This window comes from Protomyctophum bolini (genome assembly GCF_963924005.1).
Source record: "Protomyctophum bolini genome assembly, chromosome: 19".
Classification (NCBI taxonomy): Eukaryota; Metazoa; Chordata; class Actinopteri; order Myctophiformes; family Myctophidae; genus Protomyctophum; species Protomyctophum bolini.
Window position 1 is genome coordinate 10,024,733 of NC_137880.1, and position 20,361 is coordinate 10,045,093.

The following is a 20,361-nucleotide window of genomic DNA, read 5'->3' on the forward strand; positions in this document are numbered from 1 at the left end:
AAACTCAATGGGGCTCCCTCCTCCTTTGGTGTGTCACCCAGGTGGTCAGGTGGGGCCTATATAAACCCTAACTGCACAAAAACTATGCCTGAGCCTAACTTTGACCCTCCCTCACATAACCTCACAAACACTTAATCATAATCTTAACCCTATAACCTCACACAAACACCAGGGGGGAAAAGGTTTGGAGGGGTTGTGGGTAGAGAGGCCAAGTATAGGACCGTTTATAGGGTAATCCAGCCTATAGCTGGCGCTGTGGAATGAATGAGAATCCTGGGGCAGCACGAAGCCATTGATCGCTGTAGTGTACAGAGATAAATGGATGTGGCTTCTGCAGAGGAATCACACTGGTCATGATCCACAATACTGCTGGAGTAAGCAACCTGCGCTGCACACACACAGACACACACACACACACACACACACACACACACACACACACACACACACACACACACACACTGCACACACGCATGCATGCATGCATGCACACAAACACGTTTTGTACTGTACTTTGGAGAGTGGTTTCATTAATACAATTCTTACCATTTTAACTCTATGCACCTAAAGCTGTGTGGGCTTGTAGATCTGCTTTTTTCTGTGCGTGACATCAACAAGCCTCTAAGTATAAATCAGGAGAGGGGGAGGAGAGGAGAGGAGAGAGGAGAGGGGAGGAGAGGAGAGGAGAGGAGAGGGGGGAGGTGAGAAGGGAAGGGAAGAGGAGTGGGAAGTGACGAGAGGACTCAGAGGAGAGGAGAGGAGAGGGGAGTTGAGGAGAGGAGAAGGGAGTAGAGGAGAGTGGAGTTGAGGAGAGTCGTGACTAGTCCCATCATGCATCAGGGAGGGGTGTTGAGGGAGGTGTGTGTGTGTGTGTGTGTGTGTGTGTGTGTGTGTGTGTGTGTGCGTGAGATCAGCTCTTCAAACTGCTGACATTTGCCCCCTACAGCCCACGTATCTCTCTCTCTCCCCTACACACACACACACACACACACACACACACACACACACACACACACGCACACAGAGGGAGGGAAAGGGATGGAGGGAAGGAGAGAGAGAGAGAGAGAATTAATTTGATACATTTTTGTAGTCATTTATTCCACTGGTTGTAGTGTCCAGGCCTCCAGGGTGACCTGCAGGGGTCCTTGGAGGATTTCCAGGGGGTCCCCAGCTAAATGTCTTAATAACAGGCTATATAGCATCAAAAATGTTTAACGCTCTACCCCTTACACTTACTAAGTAATAGATAGTCTATCTATCTAATTGGCTCTGGGCCTGGTATGTTTGTGACTGTGAGCGTGAGTGTCTGTGTGTGTGTGTCGTGTGTGTGTGTTCAACCAGGTTTGAACTTCCCAAACCGCCATCTAAAAATTAAAAATGAAATACAATTAAATAAAATTAAAACGAAGTCCTTCCTTTCTTGGTCACATCAAGGCGTTGGGCGGGGCCCGGGCAGGGCGGGTTTTAGCCATTTATTACCGAGTCATTGGGCCAGCTGCCGTCGAACGTTACGTCTCCGATTGGCTCCGAACGAGGCCGGGGCCCCGCCCCCACCACCAACCAACTAATCCACACACCACACACAGTCACGTTCGGTTGTAGTTATACGTCCCCCGCCCCCCCCCTCTCGGCTCCTCCCCTCCGTACGGCTCACAGCAGCTTAGCTTCAGTCAGCAGCCAGCGGCAGCACAAGAAGAGAACCTCGGAAACAGGTCAGAAAATATGCGAATATACATACATATACACACATAAACCCACTTACTCCGTCACTGGACGTGTTTTGACGCAATCTTTCCGCCGCACTCGACGATCAAATGTCATTCAAATCATCAAATGCCATTTTTCACGCGTTGAGCGGCTTGAGCCCCATTCTGGGGCTGCTGCTACTACTACGGAAAATAGCCGATCTACAAGCTCACAGCGCGCCGCCGATGCGACGCGCTGTAAGCTTGTAGATCGGGTGTTTTCGGGCGCGCGGCGCGGTCGTGCGGCGAGGTGTATGTCAGGTGGTTAGCCCCGTTGGGCTAGTAGCGTCATGCTGCTAACCCGATTCATCATGTATTATAATAAAACGCTACTTTCTGAGTAATATTGATGGCTGTATCATGTTTATTTAGTGTTAAGGTGTTGTTCAATGTGCGTTTTAGGTTTTTTAGATGTGCGATTTCCCCGTTAATTATATGATTACGATGATGATCATAATTCATAAATGTAGATGGAACATGGATGCTTTATGGTATGATAATGACACTGCAATGAGATACAGGCAGTGTGTTCTGAATCTGATTTATGTATGTTTTACACTGGCTGGGGTGAGAGATGGAGTGGGATTTAGATTTTAGAGACGGTACAATACAATTCTAAAATGTGTCATTTTAACGCATTGACGGAATGCATTGATTTTGATTTGAATGAGCACAATGCATTGAAAATGCAAGTTGAATTGGTGAAATCTGCGTTGTGAATAATTGACACCGCATTGAACGTGAATTGCATTGCAACAGTGTAATTGCATTTTGTGTTATTACAATATTCCATGTATCTTTGTCCAAATTGTGCAGAGCGTGGTGACATGAAGCTTTCACAATTCACATGAAGCTAATACATAAGATGTGGGGTCTGGGGGGGGTCTGGCACAACAGATTGAGATAGGAGGGGTGAATCTTCGGGGGTCATTTGGGGGGTCCTTGGCATGAAAAAGTTTGAGAACTACTGATTTAGAAGGCATTTGTAGAATGGGCCCTCCGGGTCTAAATGGGTTAAAGTCTTAATTTGGGCCATGTCCTTGCCTTTCTTTCAGGGATATTATTTAGAGGGTTTTAGGGTTCATTCTTGCATCAGTATACTGCTTAGGCATTTTATCTTTGGTTTCAGTTGTAGCCCTATTTAAATAGGGTCCTGAAAGAGGCTGGGTTCACTTCTAACTGAGGTTCCATTAAAAAAAAATGGGGGAAAAAGGTAACCGTCACACACTGTGATGTTCTAAATATGCTTGTGTGTGTTTATGAGAATACATCAATTTGGACAAACTGTAGAAAATCTAGTTTAAAGCAGCGGTTCTCAAACCTTGTCATGTCTTTGCTGCAGACCCCCAGCTCCAAAATAGTTTGGGCCAGGAACCTCCTAGAAGCAAAGATTTGATTTTAAACCGTTATATTTATATATTCAAAGATTTGTACCAATTTTCAAATGTTTTCAAAGATCCACCCACTGTCCAGGCGTCCACAGGGATCGGGATCCCCATAAGACCGTGTAGGTTTGTGACAGCCACACCAATTTGAATATAGCATTTCCCAAAGGGATGAAGACATTAACGGTGGCTTCACATTCACACTTTTAATTGAACAGTACTGTTCAATTATGAAACAAAAATATTGCCGCTGTTGACCAGGGTGTCACACGAAAGCATCAAAAGTATCCAGATCCACTCGATTCAACTTTGGCATTAGCCTCGGAAAACACATCATTTGAATCCTAAAAAGTAACAGTTTTGGAGATGAGGCGATATCAAACATATCACATCAGACAAGTATGATGAATGAAACGTATCCCCACCACCAGACATAAATGTATGACCAGAGGTGGGGTGGATATCACCTCTCTCACACACACACGTTGCATCAGTTGTTGCTGTAACAACAACATGACTGTGTTTTCTTCCAGGAAGTGCCAGTGACCTATCAGCTACTTCTCCTCCCAACACCAGGACCCTCCCTCCTCCTCCCCCGAGCGGCAGTCCGTGCATCCTTCTTCTCTCTCTGGTCCTTACTGACTGACTGTAGGTCTGTTTTTCATTGATTGAATACTTCAGTATAGGGAATGGGATGCACCGAATATTCGGCCACCAAAATTTTCTGTCGAATAGTGGCAACAAAAAAGAAATGCATATTCGGTATTCGGTATTCAGTTGATTTTAGAGCCGAAACCGAATAGTCAAAGAACTAGGGTTACCTGTCGTGTCGTGGTGATGTGAACAAAATGTCATCTTGTCTTATGCCATTATCATGTAGCTCTACAACAAAGGTACGGCCATGACAGCAATGGTACAAAAACTGGTAATTGTTTTTATAAATTATATAATTATTATTAATCATGTTTGACTATTCAGTTTTCAGGCAACTGTTTCCTATAGTCGGTGTTCGGTCTATCCCTACTTCAGTACTCAATACTACTAGTCAGAAATGTAAACGTCAGTAAGACATTCAAGGCTAAAAGGATGGGACGAAAAAAAAAAAAGCATTGTACTTGTTTCCATTGTGGTCCTATGTATTCAATTCATCAACAGCTATGAGAAAGCTGTTGATGAATCTGCATTTATCTGTTGAGAAATGGTGGAATTAGCTCATCTGCAAGACCACCTCAACATCACAACGCTGTGTTGTGCGCTTTGTATCAGCTTATATTTTCTATAGACTATTATTAAACATTTTGGAAAATACAGGTACAGACATAGTAGTATTGGCTTTAATGTTAATGTACAATAGAAACGTCTTACAAATACTGCAGGTAATCTTTTTTTTTAAGATGTTGATGGCCTCAGACTTGAGATGTTTTTGGATACCGTGATTCTGCATAGGGCACACTCCTTTACTTAGTTACATTTAACACTGGAAAAACTATGGTTAAGTGGAAAAACTAATCAATTAATTGCAAAAAAAACCCCCCAAAACTAGTTGCCGATTCAATTGCTATTACAAACTTTTAATTGCTAATTGAATAATCGATTTGATTACGATTCAATCGTTGCAGCCTCGACGACAACATCCCCTCACAGCCAAAGATCATGGACAAAACGGAGCTGATCCAGAAGGCCAAGCTGGCGGAGCAGGCGGAGCGCTACGACGACATGGCCGCCTCCATGAAGGAGGTGACGGAGCAGGGCGCCGAGCTGACCTGCGAGGAGCGCAACCTGCTGTCGGTGGCCTACAAGAACGTGGTGGGCGCGCGGCGCTCGGCCTGGCGCGTCATCTCCGCCATCGAGCAGAAGACCACGGAGGGCAGCGCCGACCGCAAGCTGGCCATGGTGAAGGAGTACCGGGAGAAGGTGGAGGGCGAGCTGCGCGAGATCTGCAACGACGTGCTGGTGAGTGCCGACGTTTGTTGAGACCTGGAGACCTGGATTCTACACGTCGTCTTCTAAAAAACAATCATGTCAGTTTTCTGAACATCCTCATGTTTCTGCAGTATATATCAGTGATTCTCACACTATTTGATGTCAAGGAGGACCCCAAAATGATTTGTATTCGGCCGCCGGACCACCATCTGAAAATATGTTGTTCCAGTGACCTCCCCCAGAAGCAAGGATATGAGTTAGAAACGTTCGCTGTGAAAGAATATTATATTTAAAGATTTGCACACGTTTTTGCAAATTTTCAAAAATTGCACATCTACAAGCTCTTAGCGTGGCACTCGGTGCCACATTATGAGCTTGTATATCTGCTTTAAAATAATGGTTAAAGTGGTTCAAAGCTGCCACAGATGTGTTCCATGCAGGACTCAATGTGTTAACACCCTGACCCACAGCAGGTTGGTCTGTCGCTATGCCCGTTTCTGAGGCGGCACGGGGCTCACCGAAAGTAGCCGATCTGCAAGGCCACGACACCAATCTACAATTTAGGCATTTAGCAGAGGTTTTTTAAGCGAGAACCAACACATGGTAATGAATCAAATGCATCGAAATGGTCATCTAGGATCAAAAAGAAACCAAGAACCTATCGTCAGTCTAACAGTACAATATCCCGTACATTGAAAATATAAACACTAGGATGCCAGGTCAATAATTAATGACTTTGTCAATAATCTGTCTACATAACGTGCCATCTAAATTACATTTGTAGCCTTTGCATGCGCCTATACGGTCGTCTAGGTCTAGGGCATGGGTTCCCAACCACTGGTACTAGTACCAGTAGTGGTACTTGAGCCCCCCTCTGGTGGTACTCAGAGGAGTCGCCCAAAAAAGGACATAGGTATATTAATACAGTTAGTTGTTCTGAGTCTGACCAAGCAATTGGTTGAAATAGGCTCTCCAGCCGTGTTGAAGTTAGCACGACAGCACACCTAGCCGTAACATTTTAGAAAGGATCACATTAGAAATGTATCAGTTGTGCATCAGAGCAGCAGCGAAATTGTCTTAGGAAAGGAACAAAAAAAATAAAAATACAATGTTCCTCCTGGGTTAATAATAGCTGAATAGCTGGTCTACGCTCCTGTGTTTTAACATCAGTTATTGTGGTGGTACTTGGAGAGCCAGATATTTTCTGATGGTGGTACTTCAGTATAAAAGGGTTGAAAACCCCTACTGGTCTAGGGCATACGGGGGCTAGGGCAAGCGCTACGGGCTAAAGTGAAGTCTGAAGAGGTTGGAGTTTTCAGACTACGGCGGAAGATTGGGAGTGAGGCTCGGTTTAAGCCAACATAAAGTGCAGTCCAAACGTGTCGGATAAAAGCATGAATGACATGCTCAAAAACCCATCACTAAAAGAAAGCTCAGATTTGATTTGAGCAAGCAGCCTTGGATGACAGAGTAAAAGTCTCCTCAGTCTCCCTAGCATCTAGACTGCGACCGTGTGTGGGCGTCTGTCTCTCCTAACGTTCTCTAGCGTTTACAATGTTGGAATAATTAGCCAGTGTTCCTGTCGTACTGCTGAGAACATAATGAGCACTTATATGAAGCTCTGAAAGGAAAGACCCCCTTTCTTATCTGGGACATTTATAGTCACTGCTATACTCTCCATAAGTAAAGCCTACGCAATCTGCTATCAAATTTCGATTTGGCGATTATTATTTAATCGAACAACACAGTCAAAGATCTATAAGGGTCCATTTGGTTACCAACTCTCCGTCATTTATCTGGGGGGGGGGACACCACCTGGACGCTCCTCAAGGACCACTGCCGGTCCATGGACCACGGGTTGAGAACCAGTCTCCTAGGGCGTTGTTGCTCGGCCGCTCCCTCAGCTCACCTCTAGACGGTGACCCGGTCACTCAGGTGATTCCTATCAGGACGCAAGAAAACCTGCTGCCATTGATCTGTGGTCAGTGGAATGACCTTCCTTTATTGTCCTCTCTCTCCACACACACACACACACACACGCACGCACGCACGCACGCGCGCGCGCGCACGCACGCACGCATACACATACACTGTGCTAATCAATACCTGCTGCTTTCGGCTGGAAGAAGTACTTCCGTTTTTTATCCAACCCATTGAGACCTGAGGCCAATTGTCTTTGGAAAAAAAAACCTAGGTTTCTAACTTTCTATGTCGGTGGTTCTCAAACCTTTTCATGTCAAGGACCCTCAAAATTATATGTATATCTGGCTGCGGATCCCGATCTCAAAATACTTTGTGCCAGAGAGAATATTTCAATGAAAAATGCTTAAAAGAATAGAGCATTAAATCACATGTGTGTTTATTTTATGTTCAAAAGTGTTACGCTGATCGGATCTGCTACTTTTGATGCTTTTGTTGTGACGCTAAAGTCTGATCAAGTAGGGCTTTAATTTACGACAAGGCTTCCATAAGCGTGTGTACACACTGGTGTCATTGTGACATCATCAGGCTGTGTGTGGGAGGGGGAAATTCCCCGTCAGTGAGGAAAGAGATTGTGACCTTTGACCGTCTCTGTCTGTCTGTGTGTCTGTCTGTGTCTGTCTGTCTGTGTGTCTCTCTCTCTCTCTCTCTGTCTCTGTCTGTCTGTCTGTCTGTCTGTCTGTCTGTCTCTGTCTCTCTCTCGCTCTCTCTCTCTCTCTCTCTGTCTGTCTGTGTCTCTCTGTCTGTGTCTCTCTCTCTCTCTCTCTCTCTCTCTCTCTCTCTCTCTCTCTAACCCTTATTTGAGATAATCGCAGTCCAAACTAAAAGTCCATGCATTTTCCAGAAATGACAGATTTCCGCTATTTAAACATGTTTTTTGAAAGTATAAAATTATGAAATTTGTCAATAATGTCTTTGTGTTGAATCGACTAGATCATTTCGAATGAAGTCGACTAAATGAGTCAATGGAAAGATTGAACCGCAGCAGTTGGTACTAGTACTAATAACGAACTCAGGTTCTCGGGTAAATCACCGCTCATCCAATTAATCGACAATCAATCGATAAGGTGAACCGACTATCAATAGAGGAATTAATGGAATATTTGCATCTCTAGCACCGTGTGTGTGTGTGTGTGTGTGTGTGTGTGTGTGTGTGTGTGTGTACATGTGTGTACATGTGTGTACATGTGTGTGCGTGCGTGGTAACTGGGTCAAGAGATTGGCGGTGCAGTTGGATTAAGTGTAGTTCTATTCTATGTGCATTGTTTGTCTGGTCGAGAGTCGAGGCACACACACACACACACACACACACACACACACACACACACACACACACACACACACACACACACACACACACACACACACACACACACACACACACACACAGGAACGAGGCTTTGAAATGCAGTGAACACTGTACAGGAAATGTACAGTTCAAACTCCTCCCCTTTTGTGTCCTGTAGATAATATTACTTCCTCAAAATTTAAGCCCAGACAAGACGAGTACTAAATCATATCTCTATATCGTTGCAGAAATCTCCATATTTTAACGTTTTTCTTAATTTCTTTTTTTATGATTCATCTTTATCCAAAGCACTTTACATTATAGTAGTATATAACAGTTAATTTAATTAATCAATTTGTTGATATATTAACTAATCCATACTGTATATGAGGATTAGGGCTGTCACTGTTACAACATTGATGTTGACCATTGTCAATAATTAACAAATAATTACGATTTAATTGTGTTTCTGTCGCTGAAATGAATAAGATACATTTTCTTTGGCCTTCGCAATCAAAAATTGGACCTAAAAACTGTAAGGATAGCTGCTATTTGTGCTTTTTTACATGTTGAATGTTATTATTCATCATGATGATTTAGGCACACATTTTTGTGATGATCTATTCTCAGATAATTGCTATTAGACGATTATGTTAAAATCATTAGACGGGCCTAATGAGGATGGGTCACAACGACCACCCATCCTGCCTCTCTCTCTCTCTCTGTCTGTCTCTGTCTCTGTCTCTGTCTCTGTCTCTGTCTCTGTCTCTGTCTGTCACAGATGCCAGATAATCATTAGTGTCATATCACGATATGGATCTATGAGCCATAGTTATACAGCAGGCTTACGTATCCACTGTGTAAGTCACTAATCCACAGTCTTAATGCACACACCCACCCACACACACACACACACACACACACACACACTGTGTACTAGGGAAACATGATTACGTTTTGATCACGCCGTCGCAACAAATCAGTAGGTTTACGAAAGGTAACCTCGGCTCTAAAATCAACCGAATACCGAATGGATTTGGTGCATCTCTAATGTAGTAATGTGTACTTGTGTTACTGTACTTGTGAGGGCCAGAAATGTCTGGTTCTCACAAGACAAATGGTGCTTTATGCTTTAGAATTAGGCTTGATTTATGCTTCTTTGTACCTTGCTGTTGCACACCCCAAAGATAGCCGATCTACAACACACCGCATCACAGCGCGGCGTGCTGTGAGCTTGCTGGTTTTTTTGAGCGGTGCTTCCGCTCCATTACGCAGCTATGTGTGCCTGTACGTACGTGTCCGAGCACGGAAAGATGCAACACGGTAACTCTGTCACTTCTCGACCGTTTCGGACGCAGGAAGGCTCGCCGGATATTTTAAGTATAACATAACGTAAATATGTCAGTCATGTCTTTGTATAGGGTTATTTATTATATCTGTTATTTGTTCTATCTGCCCTGTGCTACTTCAAAGCCTAGAAGCAAAAACAGAAATTCCATTTTTATTCACATATTCGGCGACACATTTTATTCACATATTCAACGACACAAAAAACGCGAAGGAATCGTTTATCGCAATTATTTGCGTGGCGATTAATCATAAAGTGAAATTTCATAATTGTGACAGCCCTACTGATGTGTGTGTGTGTGTGTGTGTGATGTAGGTCATTGTATGTTGATGTGTTGTAGTAGTCGTGTTATTGCAGCATCTGGTCGAACAGCTGCTGCTACAGTCATCATTACGTAACCACACACACACACATATTACTGTATTTGTGAGGACACCAGTAGGGCTGCTGTCACGTTTATGAACCCAAAATAGAAATTTGAGGGTTTGCCCCGGACCCAAACTAGTGGATAAGGTATCTAAGAAATGAAAAAAAGACCTGAGTCAAACTAAATGTAATGTCTCAACTCTGGCCCCATCCCCAGGTCAAATATGATTATTTTGGGGATATCATTAACGATGCGACTACATCGATGCATGCGTTTTCTGGATCGGTCAAAATAGCGTCTGCATCGGACGTTGGTTCGATCCTAAAGTTGTGAATCGAAATAATCCAACTAACTGTGGGAAAAACACAGATGTACAACCCCAAAGCGCTGTGCATTGCGATGGGTAGATAACTTGTAGATCTGCTTCTTCCAGCGTAGGACGGGCGCATGCGGCATGCTTATGGCGCTCTTTAACTATGCAGCAGCATCAGCAGCCAGCGACAGTCACAACACACGAGCAGCATAAACCACTCGTCAGACGGGATACACACGCAGATACGACACACATCTGTGCTTCATCCACGCTTCCATATAGCCTTTTAAATCTTTATTCTATTTATCGGAAATAGCTCACAAAGCATCACATTTTCACTATTTTCAAAAAAAGGAACTGTTTTGGGCATCGCTCCAGCACCATGTGTCTCGAGTTCATACAGGAAACGGGAGTACTAGTGGTCGTCTCCTTCGTGCAGGAAGTGGAACACGGTTGATTCTTTGTATCTGCATGGCTTTTTTCTGGGTGAAGTCACCGCTTGTGGCGGAAGGACGGGTGACCTAGAAGTGATTCACAACTCACTTCACACCGGGGGACTCTGTTTGAGGCGTGCGTGTAGTTAAGATATGCCAAAATGTCACAATGTCTGATCAAATGGAGCTTAGAGGGTTTAGCACACTGGTTTCTCACCTGAGCCGTCATTGGTATGAGTCAAGTTCTCTGTCTGTCTCTTTGTCTCCGGCTGTCTGTCTTTGTCTCCGGCTGTCTGTGTTTGCCTTTGTCCCCGTCTACATGGATTAAAGTTCTCAGTCGCCATGACAGATTTTAGTCATTGTTGACTCAAATGTTGCGCACGTTGCATGTTGTCCTAATTTCTGACTTCATCATGCATCTCGGTTAGAATATTAACGCTTCTAAAGAGAGATCAGCCTTATACGCTGGCGATGTAGTAATGGAAGATTTCACCTCCCGGGTTGGAAGGCTGACGTTAAAGGGTGAATTGCTCCCGATGTGCAGGTTGGTGCCTTGGATGGTTTCCACCGCCATCGGTGTATGAATGTGTGGGTGAATGTAATGCACAATCTATGTAAAGCGCCTTGGATAAAGGCGCTATATCAATGCACCATTTACCATTTACTGTAATGTGGAACAGAAGCGGCTTTAGAATGAGAATACCTAAACGCCATTAACCCATTCAGCCATTCCATTTAGCTATTGAAAAATACCAGATCTACAAGCTCATAGCACCGAGTGCACTGCTACGAGCTTGTAGATCTGCTATTTTTGAAAAATCGTGAAAATTCAAAAGTCTTTGAATTTACATTCTTTCAGAGCAAACGTTTTTAACTCAAATCTTTGCTTCTGGGGGGTCCCTGGAACAACATATTTTCTGATGGGGGTCGGCGGCCAATTGCATTTAATTTCTGGGGTCCTTGACATGAAATAGTTTGAGAACCACTGATATAGAAACATAGGTTTTTCAGAAAATTGTCATGGTTTAGAAGACATTTGTAGAATCGAACTTGGGTTTAAATGCATTAAACCTTCAGTCATGATATTTTATTTTGCTTTTTTCCATGTGTCTGTGTCTAAAAAAAATTACCTTGACAAAATTCAGTCCGAACCTGAGCCCAATACCTTGATTACCTTCTTTGAAGAGTGCAAACAAACAAGATTCTCTAATTGACCGCAGTCTCGTTAAACCTTGTATGTAGGATTTGTCACTGCCGTTTTCCATGAAACGTGAGAAATGAAGTACGGCCCACGTAGATCTTAACCCTCTCCTCTAGTCTTTCAGCCTGTTTTTTAAATAGTTGAGAAATTATTTATGTTCGTCTTTCTGAAAGGCATGGGCGTCGTTGGCTCAGGTGTAGAGTGGCCGGATGGCAGCCACGAGGTTCCCAGTTCGATCCCGGGCTCCCCCAGAGTTTGTGTCGAAGTGTCCTTGAGCAAGACTCTGAAATCTGAATCCCTAATTGCTCCTCATGTGCAGGTTTATGCCTTGCATGGTTTCCCCTGCAATCGGTCTATGACTGTGTGTGCAGTTGAATGTAAATGCACAATCTATGTAAAGCGCCTTGGACAAAATGTACCATGTACCATTTTCGGACAAATGCTCAGCCTCTTATCAAGAATGTTGTACCAACCCAGCAAGTCTGTTAACCTCTGTTTCTGTCTGTCTCTCCGTCTGTCTCTCTGTCTGTCTGTCTGTCTGTCTGTGTCTCCTCAGGGTCTGCTCAACAAGTATCTGATTGAAAATGCGACTAACCCAGAGAGTAAAGTGTTCTACCTGAAGATGAAGGGAGATTACTTCAGATACCTGGCCGAGGTCGCCTCTGGAGAGGACAAGAAAGGTATGTCTCCCTGCCTGCCTGTGACTTCACTGTGACCAAGTAGTTTTTAAAAGTCCTGGCGTCTCTGTAGCAATGGGACTACCAGTATACTGTATGACAATGTCATTGTGTTCCAAAATAAGTGTGATCATAACGACGTTTTCATAATCTCGTTGCTTGTTGTTTTTTGCTTAACCCATTTAGACCGGAGGCAAAAAAAAAAAAAAAAAAGCTTCTAATTTGTTCATGTCAAGGACCCCCAGAATTATCTGTAGCCCCATCTGACAATATGTTGTTCCAGGGACCCCCCTGGAACAGATTTGAGTTAATTAATTACGTCGGATGCCCAGGACGGAGATGAATCAAAAGACGGTACATTTATCATTCCATAACCGAGCCGCACCGCTCTACAGGCTGGGAGCGCCTATTGGGCAACATTCTATGTCATTTCCGGTTGGAACGTCATCCACAGTGGTCCCACTCCCTTTTAATGGATGGGATCGAAAATCTTAAAACGTGAATAACTCTTGATCTAAATCAATGCTTCCAATTATAACCAAAGATTGTGTTTTTGACGGCCCGTCGCTGTCCCGTCGCGTTAGAAGTGATCATACCCACGTTGGTTGTCGATCCTCCAAAGGGTATTTTGGCTACATCTAGCACTATCCAAGATGGCGCCGTGCCACCTTGAAATGGGCTCTGAAGCTGCAAATCGCTGGGCGCGCTGATTTACTGGTTCCATCTACATCCGGGCATTCAAGGTGCTTTAGTAGATATAACATCAGAATTTCGCTGAGAACGGCTGCTTCAGAATTGTCCTTTTAATGGACAGTGGTCCGACGATCCCTCCATATTAAGCGAACACTTTAGCTACAGCAGTAAGGCGGAAAAAAAAACCTTGAGCAGAGCCTGGGCTCTAGGTGGGCGGCCATCTGCCTCGACCGCTTGGCTTGAAAAAGAGAGGGGGGAGGGGTGGGGAGGGGGAGGCACAGAGATTCACAGCACCAACAATAATAGCTAGAAGTGCAGTTCATATCGTATGTAGTCCGCTGGTTCTCAAACCATGGGTAACTCCTTTTTTCTCCATGTCCCCCTGTTAGAGACCATGGGTACCTCTTTTCTCCATGTCCCCCTGTCAGAGACCATGGGTACCTCTTTTCTCCATGTCCCCCTGTCAGAGACCATGGGTAACTCTTTCCTCCATGTCCCCCTGTCAGAGACCATGGGTACCTCTTTTCTCCATGTCCCCCTTTCAGAGACCATGGGTAACTCTTTCCTCCATGTCCCCCTTTCAGAGACCATGGGTAACTCTTTCCTCCATGTCCCCCTTTCAGAGACCATGGGTACCTCTTTTCTCCATGTCCCCCTTTCAGAGACCATGGGTAACTCTTTTCTCCATGTCCCCTTGTTAGAGACCATGGGTAACTCTTTTCTCCATGTCCCCCTGTCAGAGACTATGGGGTAACAACTTTTTTCTCCGTGTCCCTCCGTCAGAGACCATCGGTAACTCTCAGACAGCGTACCAGGATGCGTTGGACATCAGTCAGAAGGAGATGAAGCCCACACACCCCATCAGACTGGGCCTGGCCTTGAACTTCTCCGTCTTCTACTACGAGATCCTCAACTCGCCTGACACAGCCTGCAGCCTGGCCAAGAAGGTACACACACACACACACACACACACACACACACGACTGATTTCAGTCATTTGGACAATGGAAGCATGGTGCGCAACGAAACCAGCCCACCTACAAGCTCTCAATGCGTCGGGAATTGACAGCTTGTAGATTGGCTATTTCCAGTTACTGCCAGATTAAATTCATAAATAATCCACCCACTGCCAGTGATGAATGACTTTAACTACATTTTGAAGCCAATACCTTTGTAGTTTTACTCAAGTACAATTTGAATTCTGGACAATTACTTGTAACATATCGAGTAGTTCTATATTGCAGTATTGATACTTAAAGGAGATATAGACAACCTTCAGTGTTTGTACCTTAGAGTATATATGAATAGAGATGGCATCCGAGTTCTCCTTCCATCCACTTGCATTAAGTTGCTCAAAAGCGCATGAGGCGATTTCACTCCTCCTTCCGTGTAGGAACAGAGTGCATTCTGGGATGGATTTGCCCCAAACACATGAAGGCGCTGCCGTTGAACGTGCACGAACGCGCACGGACGTGCTGCCGTCGTGACCGTGCACAATGATAGTCAACGGACTATCGCGTTCATGTGTTTGGGTCCACGATGCAATACCAAGTTCGGCCACTATGTCCATTTCGCCTCAGGGTTTCCTCTGGGTGCCGTCTCTATTCATATATACTCTAAGGTTTGTACACAGAAGTGAAAGGTTACAAAACTGATTCAAATCTGGCTCCACCACCCCTCCCATCGAGCCATGTCACTTCAGGCTATGGGTTGTTGTTGCTGCTCAGCTCCTGACCCTGGGAGGGACCCATTGGATATTTGCGCTCATGATGGCTAAATCTGGCATTCAAAATGTATGAATGTTTCTATTGAATATCTTAGTTACCATACGTTCCATCTCGCCCCACTACTCTACCTAGCTGTAAATAACAAACATAATTCATGTTTGTGATTATATAAAAGGTATTATATTCATTTTTAATTGTTAAGTTCACTCTGTATATCTATGGGCATAATAGCATGATGATGCCATTACAAAACACAGGCTACATCAGGAGAAATGTGTTTAATAAAACGAAATGAACTGCAGCTAGAAGGTCCTAAATTAACTTAATTAAGCAGTCACCGTCTCTTTCTCATGTTATTCTTTACAGAGTATAGAGATCGACTACTATACAATTATATAAATCTGTATACAAGATCATTTCAGATGATCTTGGCACATAAATAATGTTCATTTGACAAGAATGAACATGAATAATGTTGGAAAAACTAAGATATTTTACGGGTTATATTTATATTATATATTGCATTGCGTTTTCAACTACTGGGGTTGAACACGCCGTCACACCCTCGCGCTGTTATTGGCTAACACTCCGCCTCACTACCCCACTAACTCTCCCCCCCCCCCCCCCCCCCCCCCCACACACACACACACACACACACACACACACACAACGACATCCCGAGTCACAACCGCCGTAGTCTGAAAACCCACCTCTTCAGACTCCACCATGGCCCGTAGCACTTGCCCTAGCCTAGCCCCTTAGATAGCATTTCATGTCGATTTTAGACAGACTTATAGCTCGTTACGTAGACAGCACTAGAATTGCATTTTATGTAGTCATAGCACTTTATAGTACAATTATATTGTATAATATATAATTAGTATATAGTATAGTGTGTATAGTTGACATAGATACTCCACTGTTACGTTCTTATTTTATACATGCTTCACGATAACTACTTTTATATATATATATGATGTATGCCATGCTTTTGTTTTTGCTTGAATGTAAGTCGCTCTGGATCAAGAGCGTCTGCTAAATGCCTAAATTGTACAACATCATTATACAGGGGATAATTTTGCTACTATACTGTCATGTTCTGAACCACCGCTGACTGTTGTTGTACATGCAGGCGTTCGACGAGGCCATCGCAGAGCTGGACACGCTCAGTGAAGACTCGTACAAAGACAGCACGCTGATCATGCAGCTGCTCCGAGACAACCTGACAGTACGTACACGCACACACGCACGCACACACACACACACACACACACACACACACACACAATTTCAATTCAAAGGGCTTCATTGGCATGAGAAAACATACGTTTACATTGCCAAGGCAGAAAGAACAATACAGCAATACAATCGAAACAAAAATGATGTACATTTGAAGGTCAGAATCGTCAATAGATCAATTTCTATGTACCAAGGTCACTCGATGCAGGTATAGTTGCAGGAATATACACAATGATTAGTCTTTAGGGTGGTTGTGTTCCATTTGATATCCTTCTCCTATCACAGCAACTCACGAATCTTGCTGCTGTGTTTGCACATTTTTGTACTTCGCCCAGCAGATATGGGAGTTTTTTGTCATTAGTCATGTTTTCAAAATCTCTGTGTGTGGTTGTAATCTGTGGGAAGTTTGTGTCTCTGATGTCTTGGTACAATGGACAGATGGTTAGGAAGTGTAGCTCGGTTTCCACTTAATTTTGTGTGCAGTGGGTGCATAGTCTGTCTTCTCTCGGGATACAGGTCTGCCTATGACGGCCTTTCTCGATCGCGAGACTGTGCTCACTGAGTCTGTACCTAGTTAAGATTTTTCTTTGTTTTGGGTCGGTCACGGTGCTCAGGTATTCTGCCACTGTGTATTCTCTGTTTAGGGCCAGATAGCATTCTAGTTTACTCTGCTTTTGTGTTGCACACACACACACACCACACACACACACACTACTTTGATCATAATACCCCATTACTGAATGTCACCCTCCCTAGGTTTTCTATGACACTGATTCACGCTGACACTGGCATATTATGAATCCACTAGGACAGTGGTTCTCAAAGGTTTTCTTTTCAAGGAAACTTAACTCTCAGAGTTAAAGACCTTTAGTGTCCATTTAGGGCTGGGGCCAGAGAAAGTGTGGAGTTTTGCATGTTCTTCCCGACCTAGGGTAGGTACCCTCACAAAATAAATCATGCCGTAATCCTGGTCTCTAAACTGCCTCCCCCTGGCCAGCCGCTCCGGCTGATGGAGGGGAAAAGGAACTGGTTGGAATAACGTGTTCCTTCCACTGGCTTGACGGTAAATAGGAATATAATGATTAATCATGGTTGTTCCTGTTCCTTCTAGTTATGGACGTCTGACAATGCAGCAGAGGAAGCTGAGCCTGGCGAAGGGGAGAACTAGAGCGCCCCCCTGTCGTCTCTCCCAGAGAACTACAACCTTTTTACACGTTCTTTCATTCCTTTATCGTTCCACTTGAATATAATGTTCAACGCCCAGTGTCTCCATAGCCGTGTGTGTGTGTGTGTGTGTGTGTGTGTGTGTGTGTGTGTGTGTGTGTGTGTGTGTGTGTGTGTGTGTGTGTGTGTGTGTGTGTGTGTGTGTGTGTGTGTGTGTGTGTGTGTGTGTGTGTGTGTGTGTGTGTGAACATGGTTAATATCGTTGCTGTTGGGTGGAAACTTCATTGTGACCAAGACTGTAACTTTTCAGGATTCAAATTCGCCGATGTACAACCTCGAAGCGCGCCACAATGCGCTTTTGAAACCGCCACCTTTTTATACTTTTGTGTGACATTGGTATGATGACATCATCATGGGACATTGATCTAAGGATTAAAAAAAAGAAAAACGCAAAGAAATATGGAGATAAGAGGTTTCTGCCCGACGGCAATGATATGTTCTGTGTGTGTGTGTATGCGTGTGTGTGTGTGCGTGTGAGAGAGAGAGGGAGAGAGAAAGAAATTTGAGATCATTAATTGTCTTCAACATGGTTAATATGTTGTGTGTATGTGCGCGCGCGTGTGTTTGCATGTAGAATACGTGTGCCAGATTTTTGACCTGCTAATCCACTCCTTGCACCTTCCTGCAGCCTCCTGTCCATGAATTAATACATGAATTAAATAAACAAACAACTGAGGAGAAACATGTCAATGCCAGTCTTGGTGCTTTAAAAGTAAAAAAGAAAAAAACACGTTTAATGAAGTACAACTTCAACTTGTGACCGAAATGCCATTCGGAACAGAAGGCGGAGCCAAGTTAAACAACGTGTGAGTTGACCCACAAAATACAATCGTGGTTCAAAAGTTATTACATGTAAAACGGTTACCAACTTGTAGACTGCTTATTAGTCTTTAGTCTTAACAGTTTAGTGTACTGTACGTAATATTAAGGAGAGAATAAAACAATCTTTGGGATGCACAATATATGAGTCAGCTTGTCGGTATCGGCCAACGATAGACTTGTGTTTATCGTATCGCGCTCTGTATCAATTGTCGGATTTTGCCCAATATGTCACATTGATATGAGGTGTTGATTTTGTGTTGTTGGAATGACTCTGTGCTTGCTGAAAATACACTATACTGTATGTTTTCCATACGTAAGTTGCAGTAAATTTGAGATGGGTAGGAATGTTACATACATTTATTTCGTACAGAGGAGCCGTTTGCTGAAAATGGCACATCTACAAGTTCACAGTGAGCTTTTAGGTCGGCTATTGTCAGCATTCGAAGTACGGGAAGCTTTAAGCTCACAACATACACCCATACTGAGGCTACAGTATAACGTTCAACACCGGCGCAAACACGTAGCATTATTGCAGTGAAATAAAAGATTTCGGCATCGGCTGAATCGATCGCGTACACGATCGGAACATCGGCAAAAGATTCTGTATCATGCATCGCATGCCTATAGCAATCAATCTCCTTCGATTGCCATACCGAATATAATCTACAAAGTGTAGTAAAAAAAGGGTCCGACCTCCCGTTAGTCAGACTAACACTAACACTATCCCAAACCCTAACCTCACAGGAAGCCACGGGTGATTTTTTTAACCCCGCAGCACGGATTATTTGTATCCTAAGCCACGCATGTCGGGAGCCACGGGTGATTTTTAACCCGCAGCACCACGGGTGAGTCTTAACCGGCCACACAGTTCTGACTAACGCGATGTCTGACTGATGGGCAGTCCCTGTTTAAAAAGAAAACCACCGCGATCTGTGCTTTAACCTGCACTGCTGGACTCGGCAGACGCATCTAGATCTATAGTCTTGAGATGCGCTGATCGACGCGACAAGTTGACGGTGACAGACGGCAGGAATCCCGACCGGAAAGGACGTCTGAAACGCCTAAGCGCTTTTTCTTTCCCCGTTGCGTTTCCTCATAACCATGCTGTCATCCCCCCTCTCCCCCCCCCCCCTTCCTGCCCTTCCTTTTCCTCAGATTGCATGTCTTCAAAAAGAAATAGTGGCACATTATGACAAAAACAAAGACAAAAAAAAATAAGTACATGCATGCCTTTTTCTTCTTTTTTTTTGCCACTGCTAACACTGGAATGGGAACACAATCACACAACTTAACCGACCTGTTTTCTAAATGTGGCTCCTTTTTTATTCTTTGGACTACAGGGAGTATAAGTGATAGGTGTTGTGCTGTGTAAAGCAGGGGTCTTCAACAGGGGTTCCGCCGGGGACCCCTGAGGGGTCTTCATAGTTACTAAAAGGCGGGGCCGGGGTCAAATCTTTGTCATCGAAAGAGTTTGGAACCTCTCATTGCGAGGAGCAGTGAGCTTGTAGATCTGATTTCGGCAAAGAGGTTTTGGTGTAGATGTGGGGGGAGGAGGGAAAGAGCAGACCAAGCCTAATGCGTGCGCATGTCATGCAGGGAATGATTATTGGAAAGAAATCTAGAAAACCACAGGGTCCCCTGCTTCATCTCTCAGCTAAGGGGTCCCTGTTTCATCTCTCTCAGCTAAGGGGCTTCATCTCTCAGCTAAGGGGCTTCATCTCTCAGCTAAGGGGTCCCTGCTTCATCTCTCTCAGCTAAGGGGTCCCTGTTTCATCTCTCTCAGCTAAGGGGCTTCATCTCTCAGCTAAGGGGTCCCTGCTTCATCTCTCTCAGCTAAGGGGTCCCTGCTTCATCTCTCTCAGCCAAGGGGTCCCTGCTTCATCTCTCTCAGCTAAGGGGTCGCTGCTTCATCTCTCAGCTAAGGGGTCGCTGCTTCATCTCTCAGCTAAGGGGTCCCTGTTTCATCTCTCTCAGCTAAGGGGCTTCATCTCTCAG

The 20,361-nt window shown here is 44.3% G+C and overlaps 1 protein-coding gene across 3 annotated transcripts; it reads left to right on the forward strand.

Moving 5' to 3' along the window:
* The first annotated feature begins 1,611 nt into the window (after window positions 1-1,611).
* LOC308334421 (14-3-3 protein theta-like) lies at window positions 1,612-18,755 on the forward strand. 3 transcript variants are annotated; one of them, XR_013965905.1, is made up of 8 exons: window positions 1,612-1,712; window positions 3,664-3,782; window positions 4,750-5,083; window positions 12,541-12,664; window positions 14,138-14,301; window positions 16,214-16,309; window positions 17,432-17,597; window positions 17,712-18,755. XR_013965905.1 is itself a non-coding variant. In XM_080791156.1 (7 exons), the coding sequence occupies exons 3-7, from the start codon at window positions 4,784-4,786 to the stop codon at window positions 17,486-17,488; spliced, it is 741 nt and encodes a 246-aa protein (XP_080647282.1). In that variant the 5' UTR covers window positions 1,612-1,712; window positions 3,664-3,778; window positions 4,750-4,783; the 3' UTR covers window positions 17,489-17,674. The 3 variants fall into 3 exon arrangements, 1 of the variants encoding a protein (XP_080647282.1); XR_013965906.1 differs by having other exon boundaries at window positions 3,664-3,778; XM_080791156.1 differs by lacking the exon at window positions 17,712-18,755 and having other exon boundaries at window positions 3,664-3,778; window positions 17,432-17,674.
* Window positions 18,756-20,361: the final 1,606 nt, after the last annotated feature.

Bases quoted from the DNA above. Each gene is read 5' to 3' on its own strand.
- LOC308334421 (XM_080791156.1), top strand. From the start codon at position 4,784: ATGGACAAAACGGAGCTGATCCAGAAGGCCAAGCTGGCGGAGCAGGCG. The intron at 5,084-12,540 runs GTGAGTGCCGAC...GTGTCTCCTCAG, and splicing joins AGATCTGCAACGACGTGCTG to GGTCTGCTCAACAAGTATCT. The intron at 16,310-17,431 runs GTACGTACACGC...TGTTCCTTCTAG, and splicing joins TGCTCCGAGACAACCTGACA to TTATGGACGTCTGACAATGC.